Source organism: Schistocerca serialis, chromosome 6 (assembly GCF_023864345.2).
Source record: "Schistocerca serialis cubense isolate TAMUIC-IGC-003099 chromosome 6, iqSchSeri2.2, whole genome shotgun sequence".
NCBI classification, from domain to species: domain Eukaryota; kingdom Metazoa; phylum Arthropoda; class Insecta; order Orthoptera; family Acrididae; genus Schistocerca; species Schistocerca serialis.
This window is the reverse complement of record NC_064643.1, coordinates 722,025,409-722,051,052: the sequence shown is the minus strand read 5'-3', so window position 1 is coordinate 722,051,052 and position 25,644 is coordinate 722,025,409. Positions and strand designations below refer to the sequence as shown.

Below are 25,644 nucleotides of genomic sequence, written 5' to 3'. Positions count from 1 at the left end.
TATTAAAACACAAACAGAAACCTTTTTATGTTACATTTGTGATGATCAATGCATAGATTTACAGAATTTTGATTCAGTTCAAAGTACTAAATGCACAAAAAGCATCTCTTCCTTTGTACTGGTACATAATTGTTCACTTAGACCAATGCCTTTATATATAAATGGAGATCTTCATTAAAATGAAGCGAAACTGTGAACAGAGTTCTGTGATGTACTGGTAACAGTGCTGTAAACTCATCAAGGGAGGAAAATGAATTTACTGTTTATCATGAAGTTACAGCATGAAAAAGTACTGTAAACTGATTTGTTCAAATAAATAAAGCCTGTCACTGATTATTAGAGAATTAAATTAACTGAGAGAAAGAGACTGCATGTTTAAATCAAATAATAGATTAATATGACCCAATTTTAGCTTTTAAGATTCTAGATCCAACTGAAATAAAATATTTTACATTGCACAATAACGACACATAAACTGATCTGCACTATAATCAACAGTAATATTGCATAACAACAACTATTTATGTTGCAATTACGCTGCATTTATGTTCTTCCCACAATTTTTTCAAGTAATTAGATGTGGATACCAGAATATTTTGAGAATGATTCTTTGAATTACTTGCAAAATTACATATGACCAATTAAACTTTATTAAGATTACAACAGTATCAAAGGAATTATTCCAATATCAATATTTACAGTAACTCAGATACTTATGACTATTCTGGAATATGTCCTAAATCAGAAGTTTCTATGATAACAAACTCTGCATTTTTAATCTTCCCTTTGGTGTACAAAAATGAATGATGGCCCCATATTTACTCTGGGATTAGTTTTTTCCTCATGCAAAGCATAAAATCAGTTAGACAGCACAATAGCAATTTTCTGAAGAGATACTTCAGATTTATTATGTAAATAGGAAATATAGAGTCCACTGCACTTCACACATTTAGTTTTATCTTCATTAATCTGACAGTCTCAATGTTCATTATTTTCTTGATATTTTATTTACACTTATAAATATAAATTCTTTGGAATGTGGAACAAGAATTTCAACTTGTGTAGCTATATGAAAATTTAAGATGGGCATATTAAAACAAATATATTGGCAACAGTTTAAGAGCCAGCTTTTCCTTTATTTTGCTGACATCACTGATTTTGCCAATGTAAGACACTCTCAGGTGAAGTCATTACTGTTTGTGAAATGTTTTCACTTGGACTGTGGTAAATTTTCACACGCTATAGCACATATTCCAATGTCCACAACTAAAGTTCACATGGAGATATTACAAGTTTTGATCATTTATACAGAGGAAATGTAGCCATGTGTAAACATGTTGGTATAAATATAGCACAAAAGTATGGTGTTTCATATGAAGGTAAAAGCAGAACATTAGCACACTGTTAAAAAAAATCACACACAGAATTCTGAGACCACATCACTACTACCAATGCCCAAGAATATTTACATCTTTCAAAGAGGAATATCATCACTGTGTAGTACGCAGTCTGTATCTTGCTTTTATTTAACTTTAGTGATACACAGATGTTTTCCCTCTTCTTGCAGAAACAGTTGACTGAATCTGCCAGATTAACCTTTACTGCGGCAGGACTGACAACACTGATACTGGTATTGGTACATACCACACACTTTCATGGTTCTCACTATCTGACAGTATTTTGACTGATCCTTGCATTCTAACACTGTAAAGAGACAATAGAAACTCGTTAAATCTTAATGTCACAATAACTTGAAAAAGAGACAGATTAAGTTATATAACATGGTACAAGAGAAGGAGCAATAAATGAAATATTCAGATGTTATTGGTAAATGGAGTAACATTTAACTTTGGATAACATAGAGTAGTTCGGCTCACTCAATGAAGGCACAATGTGTCATCGTCAATAACAGTACAGTGCAGGGGAAAGGAAACATGTAAAACTGATTGTTAAAAAACCCTGCATGTTCATTTTGATCAGAATTTCAACTAGCAATCACATATACTAGCTCTTCTCAAGTGCTTTCATTCAGCAACATTTGCTCTATGTGTAATTATGATTTTGGTGATGGAAACATCAGAAAATTAGTTTATTTTGTATGCTTCTATACATTGATATAAGATGGAATAATTTTCTGAGGCAATTCAACTCACAGACACAGAAATAGCCTCCACTATATACATCTTGACCTTTCTCTTACGCAGAAATTAGCTGATGTAACCGCAACAGGAACGGCCGCAGGGTTGCCGCTAACAAAAATGCAGCAGGGCTGAACAGGAGTGGCCCGTGAACAAACAAGATGCATGAACGGGAATAGAAGGACAAGCATGACGATAGACAACCGAGCAAGACACCAAGGTCAACAACAAAGTATTAAGCAATGGGGTCACGAGAGATAACCTCATGAAATCAAACAACATCCACTCGTAAATGGGAAGTAAGCACATGCAACGTAAACACGATGTCTGTAAGTGAGATATCAACCAGCTCAATACGAATACCAGACTGCCTTGCTGAGTGAGAGGCAGCCGCCTAAATACACGACAGGGTTTGCCGCTATTGGCTGCTGGCACGACGTGCTCCACAATGGCATCCTCACGTTAGACTTGGGGCCAGGAGCGCGCACAGCCACGGCTTATGGTGCAACTGCTGCAGAGACCTCTAGTGGTCATTGAGTTCCATGCCGCCTGGCACGGATTCAAAACCCACGGCGCTTGGTACCAGAGTAGCAGTGTATGCTGCCATAAAAGTATTTGACCACCCCTGCCCTCCTTGTGAGTTAAAGATGGTGGCCAATAATGAAAGTCATGAATGCAGATTGAAATAAAAAAGATTCCTGTTGCTGAAAAATCTGGTAAACAGGTGAAAATATTATGCAGAACACCCAAAACTTTCATTTCAAGATTGTACACATTAGTATTTTGACAAAAGAAACCAATGATAGAAAATGAAAACTTCAGCCAGTAAGCAGTGTATGTTGTAACGCTGTTGAGAATGTTGTAAAGTTCGGGGCTGATACTCAAGACATGCAGTACCGAACAATATAATTTTCAAGTGACAAGGTAACGAATATTTCATATATTTTTCAATACTGTGTAGTGGATGTATAATTTTGGCAGATTTATATGAAAACACTTATTTTTTGTTTCCAAGATGTGTGCATCATTTTAGCATGATTAAAACAGTAACTGATACCAATTTTAATTTTTCACATTTTTATTGAAATACATTACCTACACGGACATGTGCAAATATGCTGTCAGTAATGGTCAAATTACTTACCTGAAGAAGAGTTGCAGAATCCTAATTTAAAAATAAAAAACAATTATAAGTGTGCTAGAAGAATTTGGTTATAAAAACTGTAAAAATTCCTATTTTTTATTGCTTTTCTTTGTTTTGGGGCCATCAGTGCTATGCACATTACTATGTAAGTTTGTTCTAAGAGAGATATTGTTGTGAGAAGTTCTTTGGGAGAGCTCTTGCCATATGCAGTTTAGTGAGACCTTGTGGATGATATTGTTTGGTAACAGTAATAAGATATTTGTTTATAAAAGTTTTTGTAAATAATGAAAGTTGTACTGGCAAATTTAATAAATGTAAGATGCTTACAATTTGAACTCTGATTTTCTATATAATCTTTGAGCCTACTATCTACATTTGGCTGAATCCTTCTAACACTTGGGAATGAGGACAGAGGAATTTAGAAAAGACTATGAAGTTGCTGATGAAGCAGATAAGTAAACATTTTATTTCAAATTTGTGTCTGCCATCTTTCCATTTTAAGAAAGCCAAACAGTGTCAAATATAAATCACTTCAACAAATGTTGCTAGAAAGTGGTGGCATGCTACACTGTGAAGTTAATGTTTGTAAACTGTTTATGTTTCATAGTGAATAAAATTTGAGGAGGAAATTTCTGAAAATGCACATTTCAAACACAGCATTGTATGGTAGCGAATTACAGACTGCAGGAAAACTGAAACACAACATAACGAAAGCATTTGAGATATTGTGTTACAGAAGAAGGTTGAAAATTAGCTGAACCGATAAGATAGGGAATGATGTGGTTCTCCTAATAACTGATGGAGAAAGAAACATATGAAAAACACTGACAAGAAGAAGGGATAGGGTGATAGGACATATGTTTGGACATCAGGGAGTAACCTCCATGGTACTATACAGAGCTCTAGAGTGTAAAAACTATAGGGAAAGACAGAGATTGGAATACCTCCAACAAACAATTGAGGATATGGGGATGAAAGTGCTACTCAAAGAGGTCAGTGCAGGAGAGAAATTCATGGTGATGACATTAGAGGTGCTGCCTTGAAAAATAGAACACCGTCATCTGTGATGTGTCTACATTGTGGTTAATGATCTTTTACAGTTCATGACTGGTAGGCAAAGATGGACTATTATTGGACACAAGTAGTTGCCGATATGCAATTAACATATGGTGTAGCTGAGTGTAAAGCCCAGAGAGCCAACTGAAGGTACAAGAAAACGTTTCACTTCTAAGTATCAAATTTTTCAGCGTGGGAAAGAAACCAGGTTGTAAAAGGTATAGAGAACTGTGTCAGTTCGTTTTAAATGAATTGTTTGCACAATGTAATTTGATGAAAAAGTGTTGGATCATATGGGATAAGATTCATCAATAAGCCCCCGTCATCTCGTCCTTGAAATGCATACTTCGAAGAACACGGAGTGGAGAATACGGATGAAACAGCAGTTACAGGCATATCACAAACAACAGCTTAATTATGTCAATGAATAATGTAGTGCAAAATTGCAGTGCTGAACTTTGGTTATCTTTTTCAACAACTGCTATAAGCTAATGTTGCTGCTACAAGGAATAAATTGTTTCTTTCTGATAAAAACTTGGATTTTCATTTATTATTATTTGTTTCCTACATCAAAGGACGCAGTTTAGTTCCTCTACCATCCACATAGGAACTACCATCCACATCCCCCCAGGAACCATGGACCTTGCCGTTGGTGGGGAGGCTTGCGTGCCTCAGCGATACTGATGGCCGTACCATAGGTGCAACCACAACGGAGGGGTATCTGTTGAGAGGCCAGACAAACATGTGGTTCCTGAAGAGGGGCAGCAGCCTTTTCAGTAGTTGCAGGGGCAACATTCTGGATGATGGACTGATCTGGCCTTGTAACATTAACCAAAACGGCCTTGCTGTGCTGGTACTGCGAACGGCTGAAAGCAAGGGGAAACTACAGCCGTAATTTTTCCCGAGGAAATGCAGCTTTACTGTATGATTAAATGATGATGGCGTCCTCTTGGGTAAAATATTCCGGAGGTAAAATAGTCCCCCATTCGGATCTCCGGGTGGGGACTACTCAAGAGGACGTCGTTATCAGGAGAAAGAAAACTGGCATTCTACGGATTGGAGCATGGAATGTCAGATCCCTTAATCGGGCAGGTGGGTTAGAAAATTTAAAAAGGGAAATGGATAGGTTAAAGTTAGATATAGTGGGAATTAGTGAAGTTCGGTGGCAGGAGGAACAAGACTTTTAGTCAGGTGAATATAGGGTTATAAATACAAAATCAAATAGGGGTAATGCAGGAGTAGGTTTAATAACGAAGAAAAAAAATAGGAGTGCGGGTTAGCTACTACAAACAGCATAGTGAACGCATTATTGTGGCCAAGATAGACACAAAGCCTATGCCTACTACAGTAGTACAAGTTTATATGCCAACTAGCTCTGCAGATGATGAAGAAATAGATGAAATGTATGACGAGATAAAAGAAATTATTCAGGTAGTGAAGGGAGACGAAAATTTAATAGTCATGGGTGACTGGAATTCATCAGTAGGAAAAGGGAGAGAAGGAAACATAGTAGGTGAATATGGATTGGGGGGAAGAAATGAAAGAGGAAGCCGCCTTGTAGAATTTTGCACAGAGCATGACTTAATCATAGCTAACACTTGGTTCAAGAATCATAAAAGAAGGTTGTATACCTGGAAGAATCCTAGAGATACTAAAAGGTATCAGATAGATTATATAATGGTAAGACAGAGATTTAGGAACCAGGTTTTAAATTGTAAGACATTTCCAGGGGCAGATGTGGATTCTGACCACAATCTATTGGTTATGCACTGCAGATTGAAACTGAAGAAACTGCAAAAAGGTGGGAATTTAAGGAGTTGGGACCTGGATAAACTGAAAGAACCAGAGGTTGTAGAGAGTTTCAGGGAGAGCATAAGGGAACAATTGACAGGAGTGGGGGAAAGAAATACAGTAGAAGAAGAATGGGTAGCTCTGAGGGATGAAGTAGTGAAGGCAGCAGACGATCAAGTAGGTAAAAAGACAAGGGTTAATAGAAATCCTTGGGTAACAGAAGAAATATTGAATTTAATTGATGAAAGGAGAAAATATAAAAATGCAGTAAATGAAGCAGGCAAAAAGGAATACAAACGTCTCAAAAATGAGATCGACAGGAAGTGCAAAATGGCTAAGCAGGGATGGCTAGAGGACAAATGTAAGGATGTAGAGGCTTGTCTCACTAGGGGTAAGATAGATACTGCCTACAGGAAAATTAAAGAGACCATTGGAGAGAAGAGAACCACTTGTATGAATATCAAGAACTCAGACGGAAACCCAGTTCTAAGCAAAGAAGGGAAGGCAGAAAGGTGGAAGGAGCATATAGAGGGTCTATACAAGGGCGATGTGCTTGAGGACAATATTATGGAAATGGAAGAGGATGTAGATGAAGACGAAATGGGAGATAAGATACTGCATGAAGAGTTTGACAGAGCACTGAAAGACCTGAGTCGAAACAAGGCCCTGGGAGTAGACAACATTCCATTAGAACTACTGATGGCCTTGGGAGAGCCAGTCATGACAAAACTCTACCATCTGGTGAGCAAGATGTATGAGACAGGCGAAATACCCTCAGACTTCAAGAAGAATATAATAATTCCAATCCCAAAGAAAGCAGGTGTTGACAGATGTGAAAATGACTGAACTATCAGTTTAATAAGTCACAGCTGCAAAATACTAACGCGAATTCTTTACAGAAGAATGGAAAAACTGGTAGAAGCGGACCTCGGGAAAGATCAATTTGGATTCCACAGAAATGTTGGAACACGTGAGGCAATACTAACCTTACGACTTATCTTAGAAGAAAGGTTAAGGAAAGGCAAACCTACATTTCTAGCATTTGTAGACTTAGAGAAAGCTTTTGACAATGTTGACTGGAATACTCTCTTTCAAATTGTGAAGGTGGTAGGGGTAAAATACAGGGAGCGAAAGGCTATTTACAATTTGTACAGAAACCAGATGGCAGTTATAAGAGTCGAGGGGCATGAAAGGGAAGCAGTGGTTGGGAAAGGATTGAGACGGGGTTGTAGCCTCTCCCCGATGTTATTCAATCTGTATATTGAGCAAGCAGTAAAGGAAGCAAAAGAAAAATTCGGAGTAGGTATTAAAATTCATGGAGAAGCAGTAAAAACTTTAAGGTTCGCCGATGACATTGTAATTCTGTCAGAGACAGCAAAGGACTTGGAAGAGCAGTTGAACGGAATGGACAGTGTCTTGAAAGGAGGATATAAGATGAACATCAACAAAAGCAAAACGAGGATAATGGAATGTAGTCAAATTAAATCGGGTGATGCTGAGGGAATTAGATTAGGAAATGAGACACTTAAAGTAGTAAAGGAGTTTTGCTATTTAGGGAGTAAAATAACTGATGATGGTCGAAGTAGAGAGGATATAAAATGTAGACTGGCAATGGCAAGGAAATCGTTTCTGAAGAAGAGAAATTTGTTAACGTCGAGTATAGACTTAAGTGTCAGGAAGTCGTTTCTGAAAGTATTTGTATGGAGTGTAGCCATGTATGGAAGTGAAACGTGGACGATAACTAGTTTGGACAAGAAGAGAATAGAAGCTTTCGAAATGTGGTGCTACAGAAGAATGCTGAAGATTAGATGGGTAGATCACATAACTAATGAGGAGGTGTTGAATAGGATTGGGGAGAAGAGAAGTTTGTGGCACAACTTGACTAGGAGAAGGGATCGGTTGGTAGGACATGTTTTGAGGCATCAAGGGATCACAAATTTAGCATTGGAGGGCAGCGTGGAGGGCAAAAATCGTAGAGGGAGACCAAGAGATGAATACACTAAGCAGATTCAGAAGGATGTAGGCTGCAGTAGGTACTGGGAGATGAAGAACCTTGCACAGGATAGAGTAGCATGGAGAGCTGCATCAAACCAGTCTCAGGACTGAAGACCACAACGACAACAACAACAACAACAACAACAACCATCCACATAATTTTAACCCTGCAAATTTGGGACACTTTGTCTATTTTTTGTCTAGGCATGAGACATTTTCACTACTGATCAAGTTACCAGTTTCTATACATTCTTAAGTAACACTAGTACCTGATCTGCACTGTACGTTCACACGTAACAGACAACAAAATAATACGTGTAAAAATTTCAACAGCCAAAAAGAATGTTTTGAATGAATTTAAATGTGAAGAATGTGTAAAAGAGTGTATCAACAATATTGCAGAGGTATCAGGAATATATGAAGGACTAGCTATGCTCTCTCTTGTGTATCTAAAAAGGACATTGTTGCACCAAGCTAAGTCAGTAAAGAGCCATTCAGTACAAAAGGGCACAGTATTAGTATGAGTGAGCTCAAATGAAACAAATTATTGATCTCTGGGAAGTAGAAATGTTATTGTATGACATTTTGGTTCATGCAGGATTTGTTTCTGTAACAGTGGTGTATGTGTGGAATCAGTAGGTAGAAGAGAATGATACACAGTGACAAGCAGTTACTGGACCACACATTGTTGCCATTGCATGAGATAACTGCCACCTTATCAGCAATGTCACAAAAGGCCTCATAACTTTGTCAAAAGTGTTTATTTGACAATGGAGCACTGCAGTAGTATGTACCTATCTGCATTAGTGGTCTGATGCAGTCTACATTGGAGTGGGCTGGTGGCATTCATGCAATTGCATTAGCTTCCAGTGTTCACAGATTAGAAATTCCTCAGACAACAATGGGCATGTGAATGCCATTATTGTCATTCTGAAGGGCAAAAATTTGGTGTTTTCAAATGAGTGCCACTGCAACTTGTTGCTACAATCTGGGAGCCCACATTGTTGAGCAGCACAGCAGACAAACACCAAGTGTGATTTTTTTGTGGTGCCATGGGATGCTACATTCAGTTTCAACTCCTATGTATTGAGAGTAACCACAACATCAGCCACTACATCAGGACAGTATACGAGCCTGTAGTACTTCTCTTTCTTTAGGCAACTCCATGTTTCAGTGCAAAAATTCACAATCACAAGTAGAAATGAATGTCCAAGCTTTCGTTAAAGAGTGACAAGTAGCACTGCTTACATGGCCTACAGATTCACCTGATAATGTCAGTCACCTAACATGTCTGGGTCATGGTTGTTAGTTTTGATGCTCTGTGGTCCCATATGCAAACAATATGGTGAAAAACTTCCTAGAGACATATCAGGTCAGTTTACATTCCACGCTATAAAATTTATACTTCAACTGTAACAAGCTAGGACTAAGCAAAATACTGAACTCTCAGAGTCCATGCACAGTTTTGAAACTGTAATCATTTTCTGAACTGTCATGTAACTACAGTGTGCTATGAAGGATGTTTCAGTCATGTGTATTCTTCCTGCTGTTGCACTTTTTACAAATGGTAGTGTATTATGGTACGAGGGCAGTTCAATAAGTAATGCAACACTTTTTTTTTCTTGGCCAATTTTGGTTGAAAAAACCGGAAATTTCTTGTGGAATATTTTCAAACATTCCTGCTTCGTCTCGTATAGTTTCATTGACTTCTGACAGGTGGCAGCGCTGTACAGAGCTGTTAAAATGTCGTCTGTAATGGATGTGCGTTGCAAACAACGGGCAGTGATCGAGTTTCTTTTGGCGGAAAACCAGGGCATCTCAGATATTCATAGGCGCTTGCAGAATGTCTACGGTGATCTGGCAGTGGACAAAAGCACGGTGAGTCGTTGGGCAAAGCGTGTGTCATCATCGCCGCAAGGTCAAGCAAGACTGTCTGATCTCCCGCGTGCGGGCAGGCCGTGCACAGCTGTGACTCCTGCAATGGCGGAGCGTGCGAACACACTCATTCGAGATGATCGACGGATCACCATCAAACAACTCAGTGCTCAACTTGACATCTCTGTTGGTAGTGCTGTCACAATTGTTCACCAGTTGGGATATTCAAAGGTTTGTTCCCGCTGGGTCCCTCGTTGTCTAACCGAACACCATAAAGAGCAAAGGAGAACCATCTGTGCGGAATTGCTTGCTCGTCATGTGACTGAGGGTGACAATTTCTTGTCAAAGATTGTTACAGGCAATGAAACATGGGTTCATCACTTCGAACCTGAAACAAAACGGCAATCAATCGAGTGGCGCCGCACCCACTCCCCTACCAAGAAAAAGTTTAAAGCCATACCCTCAGCCGGTAAAGTCATGGTTACAGTCTCCTGGGACGCTGAAGGGGTTATTCTGTTCGATGTCCTTCCCCATGGTCAAACGATCAACTCTGAAGTGTATTGTGCTACTCTTCAGAAATTGAAGAAACGACTTCAGCGTGTTCGTAGGCACAAAAATCTGAACGAACTTCTCCTTCTTCATGACAACGCAAGACCTCACACAAGTCTTCGCACCTGAGAGGAGCTCACAAAACTTCAGTGGACTGTTCTTCCTCATGCACCCTACAGCCCCGATCTCGCACCGTCGGATTTCCATATGTTTGGCCCAATGAAGGACGCAATCCGTGGGAGGCACTACGCGGACGATGAAGAAGTTATTGATGCAGTACGACGTTGGCTCCGACATCGACCAGTGGAATGGTACCGTGCAGGCATACAGGGCCTCATTTCAAGGTGGCGTAAGGCCGTAGCATTGAATGGAGATTACGTTGAAAAATAGTGTTTTGTAGCTAAAAGATTGGGGAATAACCTGGTGTATTTCAATGCTGAATAAAACAACCCCTGTTTCAGAAAAAAAATGTGTTGCATTACTTATTGAACTGCCCTCGTATATTAATTTATGTTACAGATGTAGTTGGTGAACTAGTTCAGGCCACTGAAATACTGGAAGAAATGGTATTCACAATGGCAAAAATGGTATGATTCAATATTGCACTTAAAAGTAAATACTGGTTTCCTAATAATCACATCAAAGAAAAACTCACTTGAGAAAAGAATAAACTTATGAGACAGAAAGGAAGGGCAGTGCTTACCATCAGGAGGCAAAAGTATTGCTGACAAGACATAGACAAAAGTACAAAAGCCTACCCTAGCTTTTGCAACTGATACTTTCTTTCTCAGCGAGGAATGGAGATTAGTTTGGAGAGGGTTAGAAAGAAGGGGGAGGTCATTCAGGCCCCAATATGAGGTGGACCCACCTGTTACAAGGATGAGGAAAAATTGTTTCTTTGAAAATATCCCAATGTCATTGAAGGCTTTGTCAAAGGCATCATTTGGATGAAAGATATAGTTACTATCCTTTTTTCTTGTAGTTAAAATTATACGTTTCTTTACTTGAGTTACAAAAAAAATTTTTTTTGTTCTCAAGGATTACGGAGAAACCAAACTGCAATAGAAACAACAAAAAAAGAAAAAATATTTTAGTACTATAATAAACAGTTCAGGAGCAGGTATTGTTTTGTCATTCATACAACGGATGATATGACTATATAGTAAGATAAAGATCACAGATAAATTTCATCCCCACACATTACTGGTTTCCCTACTACTGCACTGACAGTAGTGCAAATATGAAAGGGTACTACATATTATTTGCAAGTAATTAGAACATGTACAATACATGTAACAAATTTCCATTACAGGGAGCATATATATTAAATATCTGGTGTTTTGTTTCTGTAAGTAGTACGTTTACTTGTGTGTAGGTACGTATATCCATATAAATCCAATTCTGTAATGCAATCTTGTGTATTCCTAGTTATCTTAAAACACTCTTAAGACAAACAAATCAAACTATACACTTACCAACAACAACCACTACAACCAAAGCTACAACAACAACAACAACAACAACAACAACAACTACTACTACTACTACTACTACTGTAACAAAATAAAACCAATGCTGTTACTAATTCTTCCACTTCCATCACCATCACCACCACTTTCATTCTCTTTTCAAAATTGGACAGAGAGAGAGAGAATTATAAAAAAGCTTTTACTGACAAGTTTAGTTTCCCACTGAACTACTTCACTTTTCCATGTAATAACCATTCACATTGAAGCACTTTTGTAACATTACATTAGCTTCTTCAAGCTCTCTGCACAGGCAAGCATCTTCTGTTTGGGCATTGAAGCAGCTGACAATGGTAGTTTTGAAGAAGTTGAATTGCACTGACTGTTTGTATTATTTTCAGTTCATGTAGGATACTCTTGTCTCATCACTCTTAACAATGCAAAGAAAAAAATCATTTCCATCTTGTCAATAATGATCCAAAACACTCATGCATTTGACATACTCTGCTCTTTATACTGGTTGATACTCATACCAATGTTGTACACTACTTATTTTGCAGCTGGTATCCAAGCTTTGCTGCAAAATGGTACAAATAGTGGTGATCCAACATGAAAGGAGTCATCAGCCAGAGCAATGACTGCCAATAATTGTTCAGATTACAATTCTTGGTTCACTTGCTGTACAATTTCAAAGTTCTGAATAATAGGCCTGCCACTGATCTCTCCATTTCACACAGTTCTATGGCCACTTTTAAAGTCTTTGGCACCATTTTCTAACTTTTTCTTCACTCATTACTGTACACTTATAAACTAGGTGTAGCTCCTGATGAGTATCTGTAGATCCTTTTAGGTACAAAAAATTAAAATACTTTGCAACTGGCGGAAGCCATAATGTTTGAAGTCATTGTCGTTTTCTTTCATTCATAGTTAAATGACTACTGAATCAAAACAACAACTTATATACTTTCAATAAAAATCTGCAGCTGTTACTGCATTCATTCAACTTTGTTAAATCTGCAAATTAAATGAAACAACAGGTTTAATGTTACCAGCCACTGTTTATTTATCTCCAAACGCGTTTCAAAGATTTAAACCGCCATCATCAGGCAGATTTACATTTTTTAGTATGACATTTGTGTGTGTATTGTGCTATGATTTTTTGGAGGAACTTGTGGCACTGTCTAGTGGAGAAATAAAACACAATTTCAGAACGTGGTTTTGGGTTTGTTCTGACAAAAAAGTAAGCGTATATCTAACGGCAAAAATAAAATAAGTAAAATAGATAGGTACTCTATTTTACTTATTTTGACCTGCCAGGGTAGCTGAGAGCACTAATGTGCTGCTTCTTGGACTCCAGTAGGCGCGCTGGCCCAGATCGAATCCACCTGGCGGATTAACGATGAGGGCTGGTATGCTGGCCAGCCTGGATGCGGTTTTTAAGCATTTTTCCACATCTCGCTAGGTGAATACCAGGCTGGTGCCCACGTTCTGCCTCAGTTACATGTCTCGCAGACATTTGAAAACGTTTGTACTATTCCATGGCTTACACTAGACGCAGACAGCTGGGGTACACTAACTCCATCCCGGGGGTTGGGGTGGTGGCGGGAAGGGCATCCGGCCACCCTCTGCAACTAATTCTGCCATATCAATAGTAACATGACCCACCCCGCTTTGAAGTGGGACAATGACTTCAAGAAAGAAAGAAACTATATTTTACTTATTTTACTTTTACCGTTAGATATATGTTCAGTTTTTTGTCAAAAGAAACCCAAAACCATGTTCTGAAATAGTGTATTGTTTCTCCACTAGACAGAGCCACAAGTTCCTCCAAAAATTCGTAACGCAACACATGCACTAATGTCATAATAACAAATGTAAATCCATCTGAGGATGGAGTTTCAAACCTTTGAAATGTGTCATGGAGATAAATGAACAGTGACTGGTAACGGTAAACTTGTTGTTTCATTTAATGTCAATAACAGTCACGGTAAAACCCAACCCAAAAGTTTGCATTTAAAGTAATTCTGCCAATGTTTAAATGTAAAATAATGGCCCTTACACTCTGAATACATGTCACTGCTATCAGCCACATATTTGCAGTTTTAAGGTCAAAAAAGAGCATATACTGACTAGGCTAGGCATACTGCCTAAGGTGATAAAAGTGACCAGCTTCCAATGAAATTTTATATTATGAGTGCCTATCCTAGCCTGTTCAGTTGACGAGTTACTTTGTATTCTGGCCCATTCAGTTGATGAGTGACTATGTAATGTATTCAAATAATCTGATTATTACCTATTACAGAGACAAAACCTTCGATGATGCTATTTGTGTGGCCTGAGGCTGAAAAATACAATCAAAGAACTATGAGAAGTGTGTGTATGCGTGTCCTTTCAAATATTCTGCAGTCAGAGCATGTGCTTTAAAATATTCTCCAGGAAGGGCACTATATAATATAGGCAATGTGCTTTATTATTCTGAGTAAAATTCTGTAGTAATTATGTTCTTACACATGCCTCTGTAACTGAAGCTGCTAACATGTGCTTGTGAAGCTAGAATCAAATCAGAGGTGGACAGATTGAATTTTGGTAGTGAAAAATTTTTCACTGCCAGTATTTAGCAAAATCGATTAGAGACGTAGTTGGGTAGATCGTCCTAGTTCAGATTCCAAAACTTTGTCTTACAGACTGACGGTATGTGACACTGTTGATGGTTATTTGTCTGTCAAGCTTGGTATCTGTCTAAGCATCATCTGAGAGAAAAATGTCATGCAGCAACACTTAGTTTCACTCCCTACCTTTCCTTCAAAAAAATGGCTCTGAGTACTATGGGACTTAACTTCTGAGGTCGTCAGTCCCCTAGAACTTAGAACTACTTAAACCTAACTAACCTAAGGACATCACACACATCCATGCCTGAGGCAGGATTTGAACCTGCAACTGTAGCGGTCACTTGGTTCCAGACTGTAGCACCTAGAACCACTCCATCACCCCGGCCGGCACTTTTCCTTCAATCATAACTCTTCAAAGACATGGAAAGCAAACAGATAGACAATTTAAAAAATGGTTGGTTACTGTGAACAGAATGCCCTCCAGGTTAGAGATACAGACTTGCATTTCTCAAATTAGGTGCTGAAAACTGCCTAAAAATCACAACCAGGCTTACTGGTGTCCAGATCAATGACTGTGAATCCTCATTTTGAATTCAGCCTAGATCTAGCACTCCTTAACTGGCAACCAAATGCTCTACTTACATTTGACACTTGATGTGTGGCATGAAAAAAAAGTGTTGACTTACAACTTTCCAAACGAGGAACACAATGAGCAGCAAGGAGAGAAATATAAATAGAAAGGGAAGTATGGAAAAATCACTAAAAATCTTCCCGAGAAGAGACACAAAACATTCACACAGAGTTTCAAAAACAGTGCAGACTGCAGCAAATGCTACAATGAAATTGGATTCCATATTTTGTAGCAGCTACAGTTATCATAAAGATCAGAGTTGCTGCAATATTTATTCAGTTTTAGTTATCATCAGATTTGGTAATAAGGGAAAGCAACATTCCCACATATGACAGTGTAATAAATATAAACAGAACATCTCTCTAAAATCTCAACTAGCGAATCTTGCTGAGGCTGGAAAGCATAAGAGGAATAACATTGACCAAGGCTGTGAAGTGAGCTATAACAATTATTAGTATACTAATCAGTGGGTATAACATACAAAAATGCTTGTATTATTAGAGTGTCACCAACATCCTCAGTAAAGCTCACAAAAATGTCGAATGTATTAGAAGTATCCAAAGTAATACAGTACAGCACTTGGAATCCCTCCACAGAAATGCAGACTGCCACACACATGACACCAGAAACAAAACCCAGTTACAAATTATAGCTCACAACACAAAATTATATGCGAATGGGGTTAAGTGTATGGGCATTAAAATATACGACCACGTCCCAAAAGACATAAAAACAAGCAAAAACCCAAAAATAATGATAATTAAATTAAAGGAATTACTGCTAAATCACTGTTTCTATTCTGTACATGAATTTCTTGAAACAAAATTTTAATTACTTGTAATAAGCTGTTTATTCACTTGCAGGTATTTCTACTTAGTAAGAAAATTTAATTATTGTATGATATACATATTCTGCCTGTATATCTCATATGTATTCTGCACTGTGTAGTATGTACCACCACTGCCTTCTCTCATCACACACCACCTTTTTTTATATTTTGTCTATATATCCTATATGTATTCTGCTATGTGAGTTATGTACCACTACCGTCATCTCTCATCATTCATCATACACAGTCTTAACATAATTTTCAAATTGACTTGTCCTATATTATGATGTGCTTTACTGTACAAATTGTATTATCTACAGGACCAATAATAAATAAATAAATCAAGTATGTGATTATCTTAAGAAGTTTCCAGTAGGGTGGTAAATAATGGAAAATTAGCTTCATCAGCAATACAAAATTGTTGAGGCAATCTGGAATCTTTCTTATGAACAGAACCAAGAAATTTCCGCTTTATGGAGGGAATGTACTTGCAAAAGGGGAGGCTATATACAAACAAGAATTTTACATTTAGCTTTGTGCATCTTTCACATTTGATCCTCCTTTGTATAGTAGAGCTGAATTCAAATCTCTGAATTCCAAAGCTGTACCTTAAACTCTCTCTCTCTCTCTCTCTCTCTCTCTCTCTCTCTCTCTCTCTCTCTCTCTTGCAAAAGGGGAGACTATATACAAACAAGAATTATATATTTAGCTTTGTGCATCTTTCACATTTGATCCTCCTTTGTATAGTAGAGCTGAATTCAAATCTCTGAATTCCAAAGCTGTACCTTAAACTCTCTCTCTCTCTCTCTCTCTCTCTCTTATTTAACTATCAGTACTTACTATATACCACTATTATTATTATTATAAAAATTTCAATTAGCTATTCCTGGTAGAACTAACCAACCTGAAATAGATACATATTAGTAAATAATTAAGATCTAATATGTGATAAAATGCTGATGTTAAAGCAATGAAAAATTATTTTAAACCAGTTTCTTTTCTTTTACTTTTCTTACCTTGAGCACAAGGAGGTCCCATGCAAACTTTCATGACTGGTGGTCGAGGCTGTTCACGGCATGCATTGCCTGCTGGTTTCTTAGTTCCATACCACACACACTGCAGAATGCGATATTTTATACCTTGCATCTCACATGGTGCAGTACACTACAAGTGCCACAGCATAAAAATATTTTTAATCAGGTCATTGTTCACACAGAAAAAAGCTGTTAGGCTGTGGAGACAGAACATTTGCTGGGGGCACTGACTAACAGTATCATATGCTTGGTCATCCAGAAAGTAAGATTTTGTGATTAATCCCAGCTTCACTGTAGTATAGCTACCATTCTGCATATGTATTATGGCTATTTTCTTGGATATATGTATATCTTACTGCATCCAGTGGTGATCTTACAGTGGTCAGTGTTGAAGATGTGTAGAGCTGAATTAACCAATGTGAGATTTGTTTATTGTACTAAAAAAAAGTAAAATGTATTGGGCAGATAAAACATCTGTACACCAAGCAGTAGCACAGGAAAACACACATAATAAAAGATAAAATCTGTTACAGTTGTAAAATTATTTATATTTATTTCTGAAAAGGAAAGCACAGCCCAATTTCAGGACCTGTGTCCCATCTTCAGGTGCACATTAAAATGTGAGTCCATAAATGATGACTCCAACTTTGGCTTGCGCTCATTACAAGTTTGATGGATGTGTATGCAGCACTATGTTTGAACGACAGCCTTTTACCATGTGGATACATGTATGGCACACCTTTAGTCCAGACCATTATCCTCCTCTGTGAGAGGCTTTCTGGCAGGTCTAGAATCAAAGAGGATATCCTGTTTCATGCTACATACCAGGAATACATTATTTTAACATAGTTTAATCTATATTATCCTTGGTTATGCATCATTTTTGGACTCACAGTTTAATATGCACTTGTATATAGGACATAGGTTGTGCTTTACTTTTTAAAAATAAGTATAAAAAACTTTACACCTGAAGCAAATTTTATCAATGATGACACATAAAAGCTATGGAAATTCACAAGTTTACAGAGACAATGGTGCCTTCTACTGGCAGAAGAGTTGAATGGAAAGGAAAAGGGATGAAGGAAAAGGATTGGTGAGGTTTAGGAAATGGGAACAGTTATGGAAATGTTGCCCAGAACTCCAGGTCAGGGGAGACTTAACAGACAGGATGAGAATGAAAGACTGATTGTAGATACGTGCACTGGTTGAGATTTGATATCCCGAGAACCTAATAAGTTAAAGAAAGGGTAACAAGCAACACAAAGGTTACCAACAAAACATCATGCAAGAGTTAGTAAGAGTGAAAATCAAACAATGGAAATGCCAGATAGGAATATCAACAATGTATGAAAATACAGACTGTTATTTACCATAAAGAAGACAAGTTGCAGGCAGGCACAATTAAAAGACACTCACATATGGCTTTCAGCCACAGCCTTCGTCAGTAAAACACACACACACACACACACACACACACACACACACACGCACGCACGCACGCACAAGCAAGCACACCTCACCCACACATGACCACCAACTCCAGCACCTTGGCCCAGAATGCAACGTCAAATGGAATGCAAGCAGCAATCTGGATGGGGTGGGGAAGGGGAAGGGATGGCAGTGTAGAGGTGGGGAGAGAGAGACAAACATTGTCTGATGGAGAGTGCAGGGCCTAGACTGCTAACAGGTGCAGTGTCATAAACTTGTGGGGCAGGCATGTGAGGAAAAAAGGAGCAAAAAGAAGAGGAGTGGGGAAAGATGGGCGGATGTGTTGGCAGAGGGTTGCAAATAAACAGGGTGGGAGATGAAAATGAGGAGGAGATGACAGGACAGAGGAGGTGGAAACAGTTGGGTGGGGGGCGTGGGGACAGCATGTTACCGTAGGTTGAGTCCGGGATGATTACCGGAGCAGAGAATTTGTTGTAAGGATAACTCCCATCTGCACAGTTCAGAAAAGCTGGTAGTGGAGGGAAGAATACAGATGGCTTGGGTACTGAAGCAGCCATTAATATCAGTATCGTCTGGATTATTCCCTCCACCACCAGCTTTTCTGAATCGCACAGATGGGAGTTATATTTCCAACACATTCTTCACTCTTGTAATTACCCCAGCCTCAACCTGCAGTAACATAATGTTCCCATACCCTCCACCCAAAAGTTTCCACCCACTCTGCCCTGTCATCTACTTCCCATTCTCATCTCCCATCCTATTTATTTTCAGCCCTCTGCCAACACATCCACCCATCTTTCCCCACTCCTCTCCTTTTTTGGTCCTTTTCCCACACCTCCCTATACTGTGCCTCTTGGCAATCTAGTCCCTGCACACTCCGCCAGACAGCATTCCTCTATCTCCCCACCTGTACACTACTATGCCTTCCCCTTCCTCAGTCCCTCCAGATTGCTGCTTGCATCCCACGTGATGTTGCATTTTGGCACGAGGTGTGGTTGCCTGCTTGCTTGTCTGTGTGTGTGTGTGTGTGTGTGTGTGTGTGTGTGTGTGTGTGTGTGTGTGTGTGAGAGAGAGAGAGAGAGAGAGAGAGAGAGAGAGAATGACGTGAGTGTGTGCCTCTTTTACTGATGAAGGCTGTGGCTGACAGCTGTATATGAGTGTCTTTTTAATTGTGCCTGTCTGCAACTTGACATGTCTTCTTTTCGGTAAGTAGGTAAGTAGCAATCTGTCTCTTCCTACATTGTCATTAGTTAATAAGAGTGGAAAGCTAAGTGGATTCTCTGTGGTAGAGGTGTGTGTGTGTGTGTGTGTGTGTGTGTGTGTGTGTGTGTGTGTATGTGTGTGTGTGTGTGTCTTTCTTTTCGGGGGTGGGGTGGGGGAGTGGAGGATACATCAGATCAGATGATAAGAGATATAGAAAACTATAAAAGGGAATGAAGATAAGCAATAGTTACAGAACAGAAATGGTAAGACCATAGAAATTAACGTAAATTTATGCCAGATGAGTGGCAAGAACCAAGCAGATACCGTAAATGCCAGTTCCCAACCTTACAGCTCTGAGGAACTGATTTCAAGAGCAGGAATCCAGATGTCAGATATGGTGAAACAGGCATGGCGATGTCAAGCTGTAGAGCATGCTCTGCAATAGAACATTTTGTGTTGCCAGTACACACCCTCTGTCTATGTTTATTCACTTTAGCTGATATCTTGGTGGTAGTCATACCAACATAGAAGGTCAGTGTTCACATAACAGCTGGTACACAACATGTGTCATTTTATAGGTGGCTCTCCATTTGATAGTAAATGTTTAGCCAGTTACAGGGCTGGTACATGTAGTGGTAGGAGGGTTCATTGGGTTAGTCTTGCATGGAATTGACCATGAGGGTGGAGGATACATCAGATCAGATAATAAGAGATATAGAAAACTATAAAAGGGAATGAAGATAAGCAATAGTTACAGAACAGAAATGGTAAGACCATAGAAATTAACGTAAATTTATGCCAGATGAGTGGCAAGAACCAAGCAGATACCGTAAATGCCAGTTCCCAACCTTACAGCTCTGAGGAACTGATTTCAAGAGCAGGAATCCAGATGTCAGATAAGATGGTAAGGGAATGGGTGCAGAAGGAGCATGAGGTCTGACCAGGATAGAAGTCATAGCTCTGCCAAAAAAGTTGATTAATTCATTCAAATCCAGGATAGTACTGAATGATAAGAAGTGTACTTTTAAGTTGTTTTTAGGAGGAACTAGCAGTACCAGTATTGGATATATTAGCCAGGAAATCTTCATTTGAACCAGGCTGGTGGGATAATTATGTACAGTGAAGGGTGGGGTGATAATTCCAGTGTATTGCTGTAAAGAGACTGCATCTGGACAAAAATGTTGGGCTCAAATGACAAGGTTGTATGGGAGGGAACATTTGACATAAAAATGGAGCAAACTGTCAAAATTTAAGCACTCTTGTTTGTTTTATGTTTACTGTAAACGGAAGTGTGCAGCTGACTGTTGGTGAGGATGAGGCCAACATTGAGGAAAGTAGCATGAGATTCACAATCGGACCAAGTGAAATTTAATTGGAAGAACATATTTCGATACACCAAAAATTTCAGCAGATCAGTCCTTATGCCATAGATGTCATTAATTTATCTAATCCAAACCTGGGGCTGAAGGCTTATGGAACCCAGGAAAGCCCCCTCCAAGTTAGTTAATTACATGTTCCACAGAGCATTTGAACAATTCTTTTATCAAATGATGTGTAACATGTCAGTTTACAGGATAGGTAAACGCGATTGGTATTAACATGAATGAACACACTATTTTTAGTTCTATTCATACAACTACATTTAATACAATTTAAGTGTTTTTCAGCAAAAACACTTAAATTATATTAAATGTAGTTGTATGAATAGAAAGTGGTTATTGAAAAGAAATTTGTCCATAGAATAAAAGGAGTTGTTCAGAAGAAATGATTTTAGATTAGATTTAAAACTTTCATTGGTATCTGCCAGACATTTCCTGATATTGGGAAAATGAGCAAAATATTTTTTGATGCATATTGAACTCCTTTTTGAGCCACCGAGAGCTTCAGTAATGGCTACTTAAGACCATTTTCCCCTCTAGAGTTGTAGGTATGGACATTACTAATTTTCTTAAATTGTGATGGATTATTTATGATGAATTTTATTAGTGAATATATGTACTGTGATGGCTTTTTAGAAAATGTTTAAAAAATGCTTAGCTCACTGAAGAGGTACCTGAATGACATCCATGGGTGAACACCACATATTATTCTAACTGCTCACTTTTGAGCATTCAGTGTTTTCTTTATAAGTTGTGAGTTACCCCAGAAAATTACTCCATATGACATTTTTGAGTGTAAATATGCAAAATATGTCAGGAATTTAATTTGTTTGTTTCCAAGATTAGTAGTCAGATGAAGAGCAGAAGTAATTGTATTAAACTGTTAGACCGGTTCAGTAATATGCTTTTTCCAGTTCAAGCTTTCATCAATGTATTGTTGTTGTTGTGGTCTTCAGTCCTGAGACTGGTTTGATGCAGCTCTCCATGCTACTCTATCCTGTGCAAGGTTCTTCATCTCCCAGTACCTACTGCAACCTACATCCTTCTGAATCTGCTTAGTGTATTCATCTCTTGGTCTCCCTCTACGATTTTTACCCTCCACGCTGCCCTCCAATACTAAATTGGTGATCCCTTGATGCCTCAGAACATGTCCTACCAACCGATCCCTTCTTCTGGTCAAGTTGTGCCACAAACTTCTCTTCTCCCCAATCCTATTCAATACTTTCTCATTAGTTATGTGATCTACCCATCTAATCTTCAGCATTCTTCTGTAGCACCACATTTCGAAAGCTTCTATTCTCTTCTTGTCCAAACTATTTATCGTCCATGTTTCACTTCCATACATGGCTACACTCCATACGAATACTTTCAGAAACGACTTCCTGACACTTAAATCAATACTGGATGTTAACAAATTTCTCTTCTTCAGAAACGCTTTCCTTGCCATTGCCAGCCTACATTTTATATCCTCTCTACTTCGACCATCATCAGTTATTTTGCTCCCCAAATAGCAAAACTCCTTTACTACTTTAAGTGCCTCATTTCCTAATCTAATTCCCTCAGCATCACCCGACTTAATTAGACTACATTCCATTATCCTTGTTTTGCTTTTGTTGATGTTCATCTTATATCCTCCTTTCAAGACACTGTCCATTCCGTTCAACTGCTCTTCCAAGTCCTTTGCTGTCTCTGACAGAATTACAATGTCATCGGCGAACCTCAAAGTTTTTATTTCTTCTCCATGAATTTTAATACCTACTCCGAATTTTTCTTCTGTTTCCTTTACTGCTTGCTCAATATACAGATTGAACAACATCAATGTATATGCTCGCAAAAATATGGAGCATTCTAGCTCATTTATCGACTACTGTTCCGGTGCTACATCAGCTGTTGGGATGACTATATTTGTTGTGCATTGCTCCTTTCATTTTTTACCCACAAATTTAGGGAGAGATCATTTTCTGACAATCACTTCATAATTCTTTGGAGAATATCAATTACAAATTCTTCTGTTGTTTTATCTCTGATGGGGTTTACCGTAACAATAGTATCGTCTGCAAAAAGTACCAGTTCTGCTCGTCAAATGTTAAGTTGAACACCATTCAGATATATAAGGAATAGCAGCAGACATAACTTTGAACCCTGTGGAACTTCCTTTGTGATTTCTCCTGTCACCAAAACTTTCTACCCTTCCAACATTGTCTAAATTGACAAACTGCCTATTTGATTCTGTCTCAGGTTCTTCGGCCGAAATTCATCTGATGATTTTACTGACGTTTCGCCAGCATGAGTGTCTGGCATTGTCAAAGCTTCAACCTCCATTGCCGGTGGTCAACTGGAGCCGAGCCCATGGCCGCAGACTATATGTACCTGGTACGACAACATTCGAGGGCTTCTCCAAGGTCATTTCTGGTGCGGTTCTCCTCTTGCTACCTGCGACGGGTGTTCGCTGCAGTACGGGAACCCATGATCTATTTACCGTAAGGCATTCTTCTTTCTTGTTGAAGCTATTCTCATATTTGTGTATTTCTACAGCTTCTCAGAAAAAGCAAGTGCGATAGTGCTTCTCTACAGCCAGAACTTCCATATCGGTGAATTTTATTTCATGGTCGGTCTCACTTAGTGTGTGCTCCACCATTGCCGACGTCTCCACCTGCCCCAACCTGCAGTGTCGTTTATGTACTTTGATCCTGGTGTTGATTGATTGTCCAGTAATTCTGACATAAACTTTTCCACATGTGCATGGTAAGCGGTATGTTGGAATGACTGGATGATCAATCATGGTAAGTGGTATGCTTACCATGCATGAGTGGAAAAGTTTATGTTGGAATGACTGGGCAATCAATCAACACCAGGATTAAAGAACATAAGCGACACTGCAGGTTGGGGCAGGTAGAGAAATTGGATGTGGCAGAGCATGTGCTAAGTGAGACCGACCGTGTAATAAAATTCACCGACATGGAAGTTCTGGCTGTAGAGAAGCACTATCACACTCGCTTGTTCAGAGAAGCTGTAGAAATACACAAAACAGATTCTGGGTTCCCGTACTGCAGCAAACAACCATTGCAGGTAGCAAGAGGAGAACCACACCAGAAAGGACCATGGAGAAGCCCTTGGACGTTGGCGCACCAGGTACATGTAGTCTGTGGCCATGAGATCATCTCCAGTTCACCACCGGCAATGGAGGGTGAAGCTCTGAAAATACCAGCCACTCATGCTGGTGAAACGCCAGTAAAATCATCAGATGAACATTGGTCAAAGAACCCAAGACAGAAGAAAATAGGCAGTTTGTCAACAAGTGGCCACGAAAGCCTTAACAATTTTGTATTGTCTAAATTATTCAGCACAGCTTTTTGCACAACTTTTTGCATTCTGTTTTTCAAGTATGATTCAAGTCAATTGCACATAAAACCATCAACTCCAAAAATCTTGAGTTTTTCTGAGATAGTAATATGATCTACATAATGAAACAGCTTGGAAAGATCACAAAAATGCCAACTGGCAATATTTTATTATTTAAAGGTTGTGCTGTTTGATGAATAACTGTATAAACAAGGAAGGATAGGTGAAAACTATCCTGGTTCCTGTGGTCATACCACTGATCTGTTTGTATGTCTGTTGCTTAAAGGTAAAGGGGTTGTCTGTAAGTACAAAGTTGATTAAACCCAATCACCCTGGCCATTCCATAGTTGCTTGTCTCAAAACACCCACTGAACATATCACTGCCTTGGTTAATCAAAACCTGTAACCTATAGTGCAAAGACTTCCCTCCTAAATTAAAGACACCAACAATTTCCTAGATTGTTTGAAATCTGTCCCCATTCGACTCCCACTACACATCTTACTTGTCACTACTGATGCCACTTTCCTAGACGCCAATATTCACCAGGTGTGTTGTATGTCTACTGCTGAACATTACCTCAACAGTGCCCATCTGATTCCAGATCTACAACATTCTTCCTGCTCACCCTAGTCAACTTTATACATACAAACAACTACTTTACCTTTGAGGAGCAGTTATACATACAGATCAGGGATACAGCCATGGAAGCAAGGATGGCTCCTTCCTAGGCCAACATTTTGTGGGCCACTTGAAGGGGGCTTTTTTGGGAGTGATAAGCCTTTGGCCACTGGTTTGATTTAGATACATTAATGACATCTTTGCCATACGTACTCATGTTGAGGCTAATCTGTTGAAATTTTTGGAATCACTAAATACATTCTCCCAATTAAATTTTACATAGTCCTATTCTGAATCTCACAACACTTTCCTTGAAGCTGATCTTATCTCATCAAGGGTCAGCTACACACTTCTGTTCCATCAAAACAGTAAACCTACAAACAAACAAAAGCACCTTTTGACAGTTGCCATCCTTTTTATGTCAAACATTCACTCCCTTACAGTCTTGACATTCAAGACAAACATATCTGTTCAGATGAAGACTAATTTGCAGCAATACATCACCATTCTCGCCTACTTCAAAAGCAGATTTCCT

General features: G+C 38.8%; 1 protein-coding gene across 1 annotated transcript in view; it reads right to left on the bottom strand.

Moving 5' to 3' along the window:
* Nucleotides 1-627: 627 nt before the first annotated feature.
* The window catches only part of LOC126485046 (protein madd-4-like), a 697,683-nt gene continuing 672,666 nt past the window's right edge, over nucleotides 628-25,644 (bottom strand). The window contains exons 22-23 of the mRNA XM_050108648.1: nucleotides 17,100-17,247; nucleotides 628-1,704 (exon numbers count right to left, since the gene is read on the bottom strand). Of these exons, the coding sequence (XP_049964605.1) occupies nucleotides 1,592-1,704; nucleotides 17,100-17,247 (261 nt within the window). The 3' untranslated portion in view covers nucleotides 628-1,591. The remainder of the gene's footprint in view (nucleotides 1,705-17,099; nucleotides 17,248-25,644) is intronic.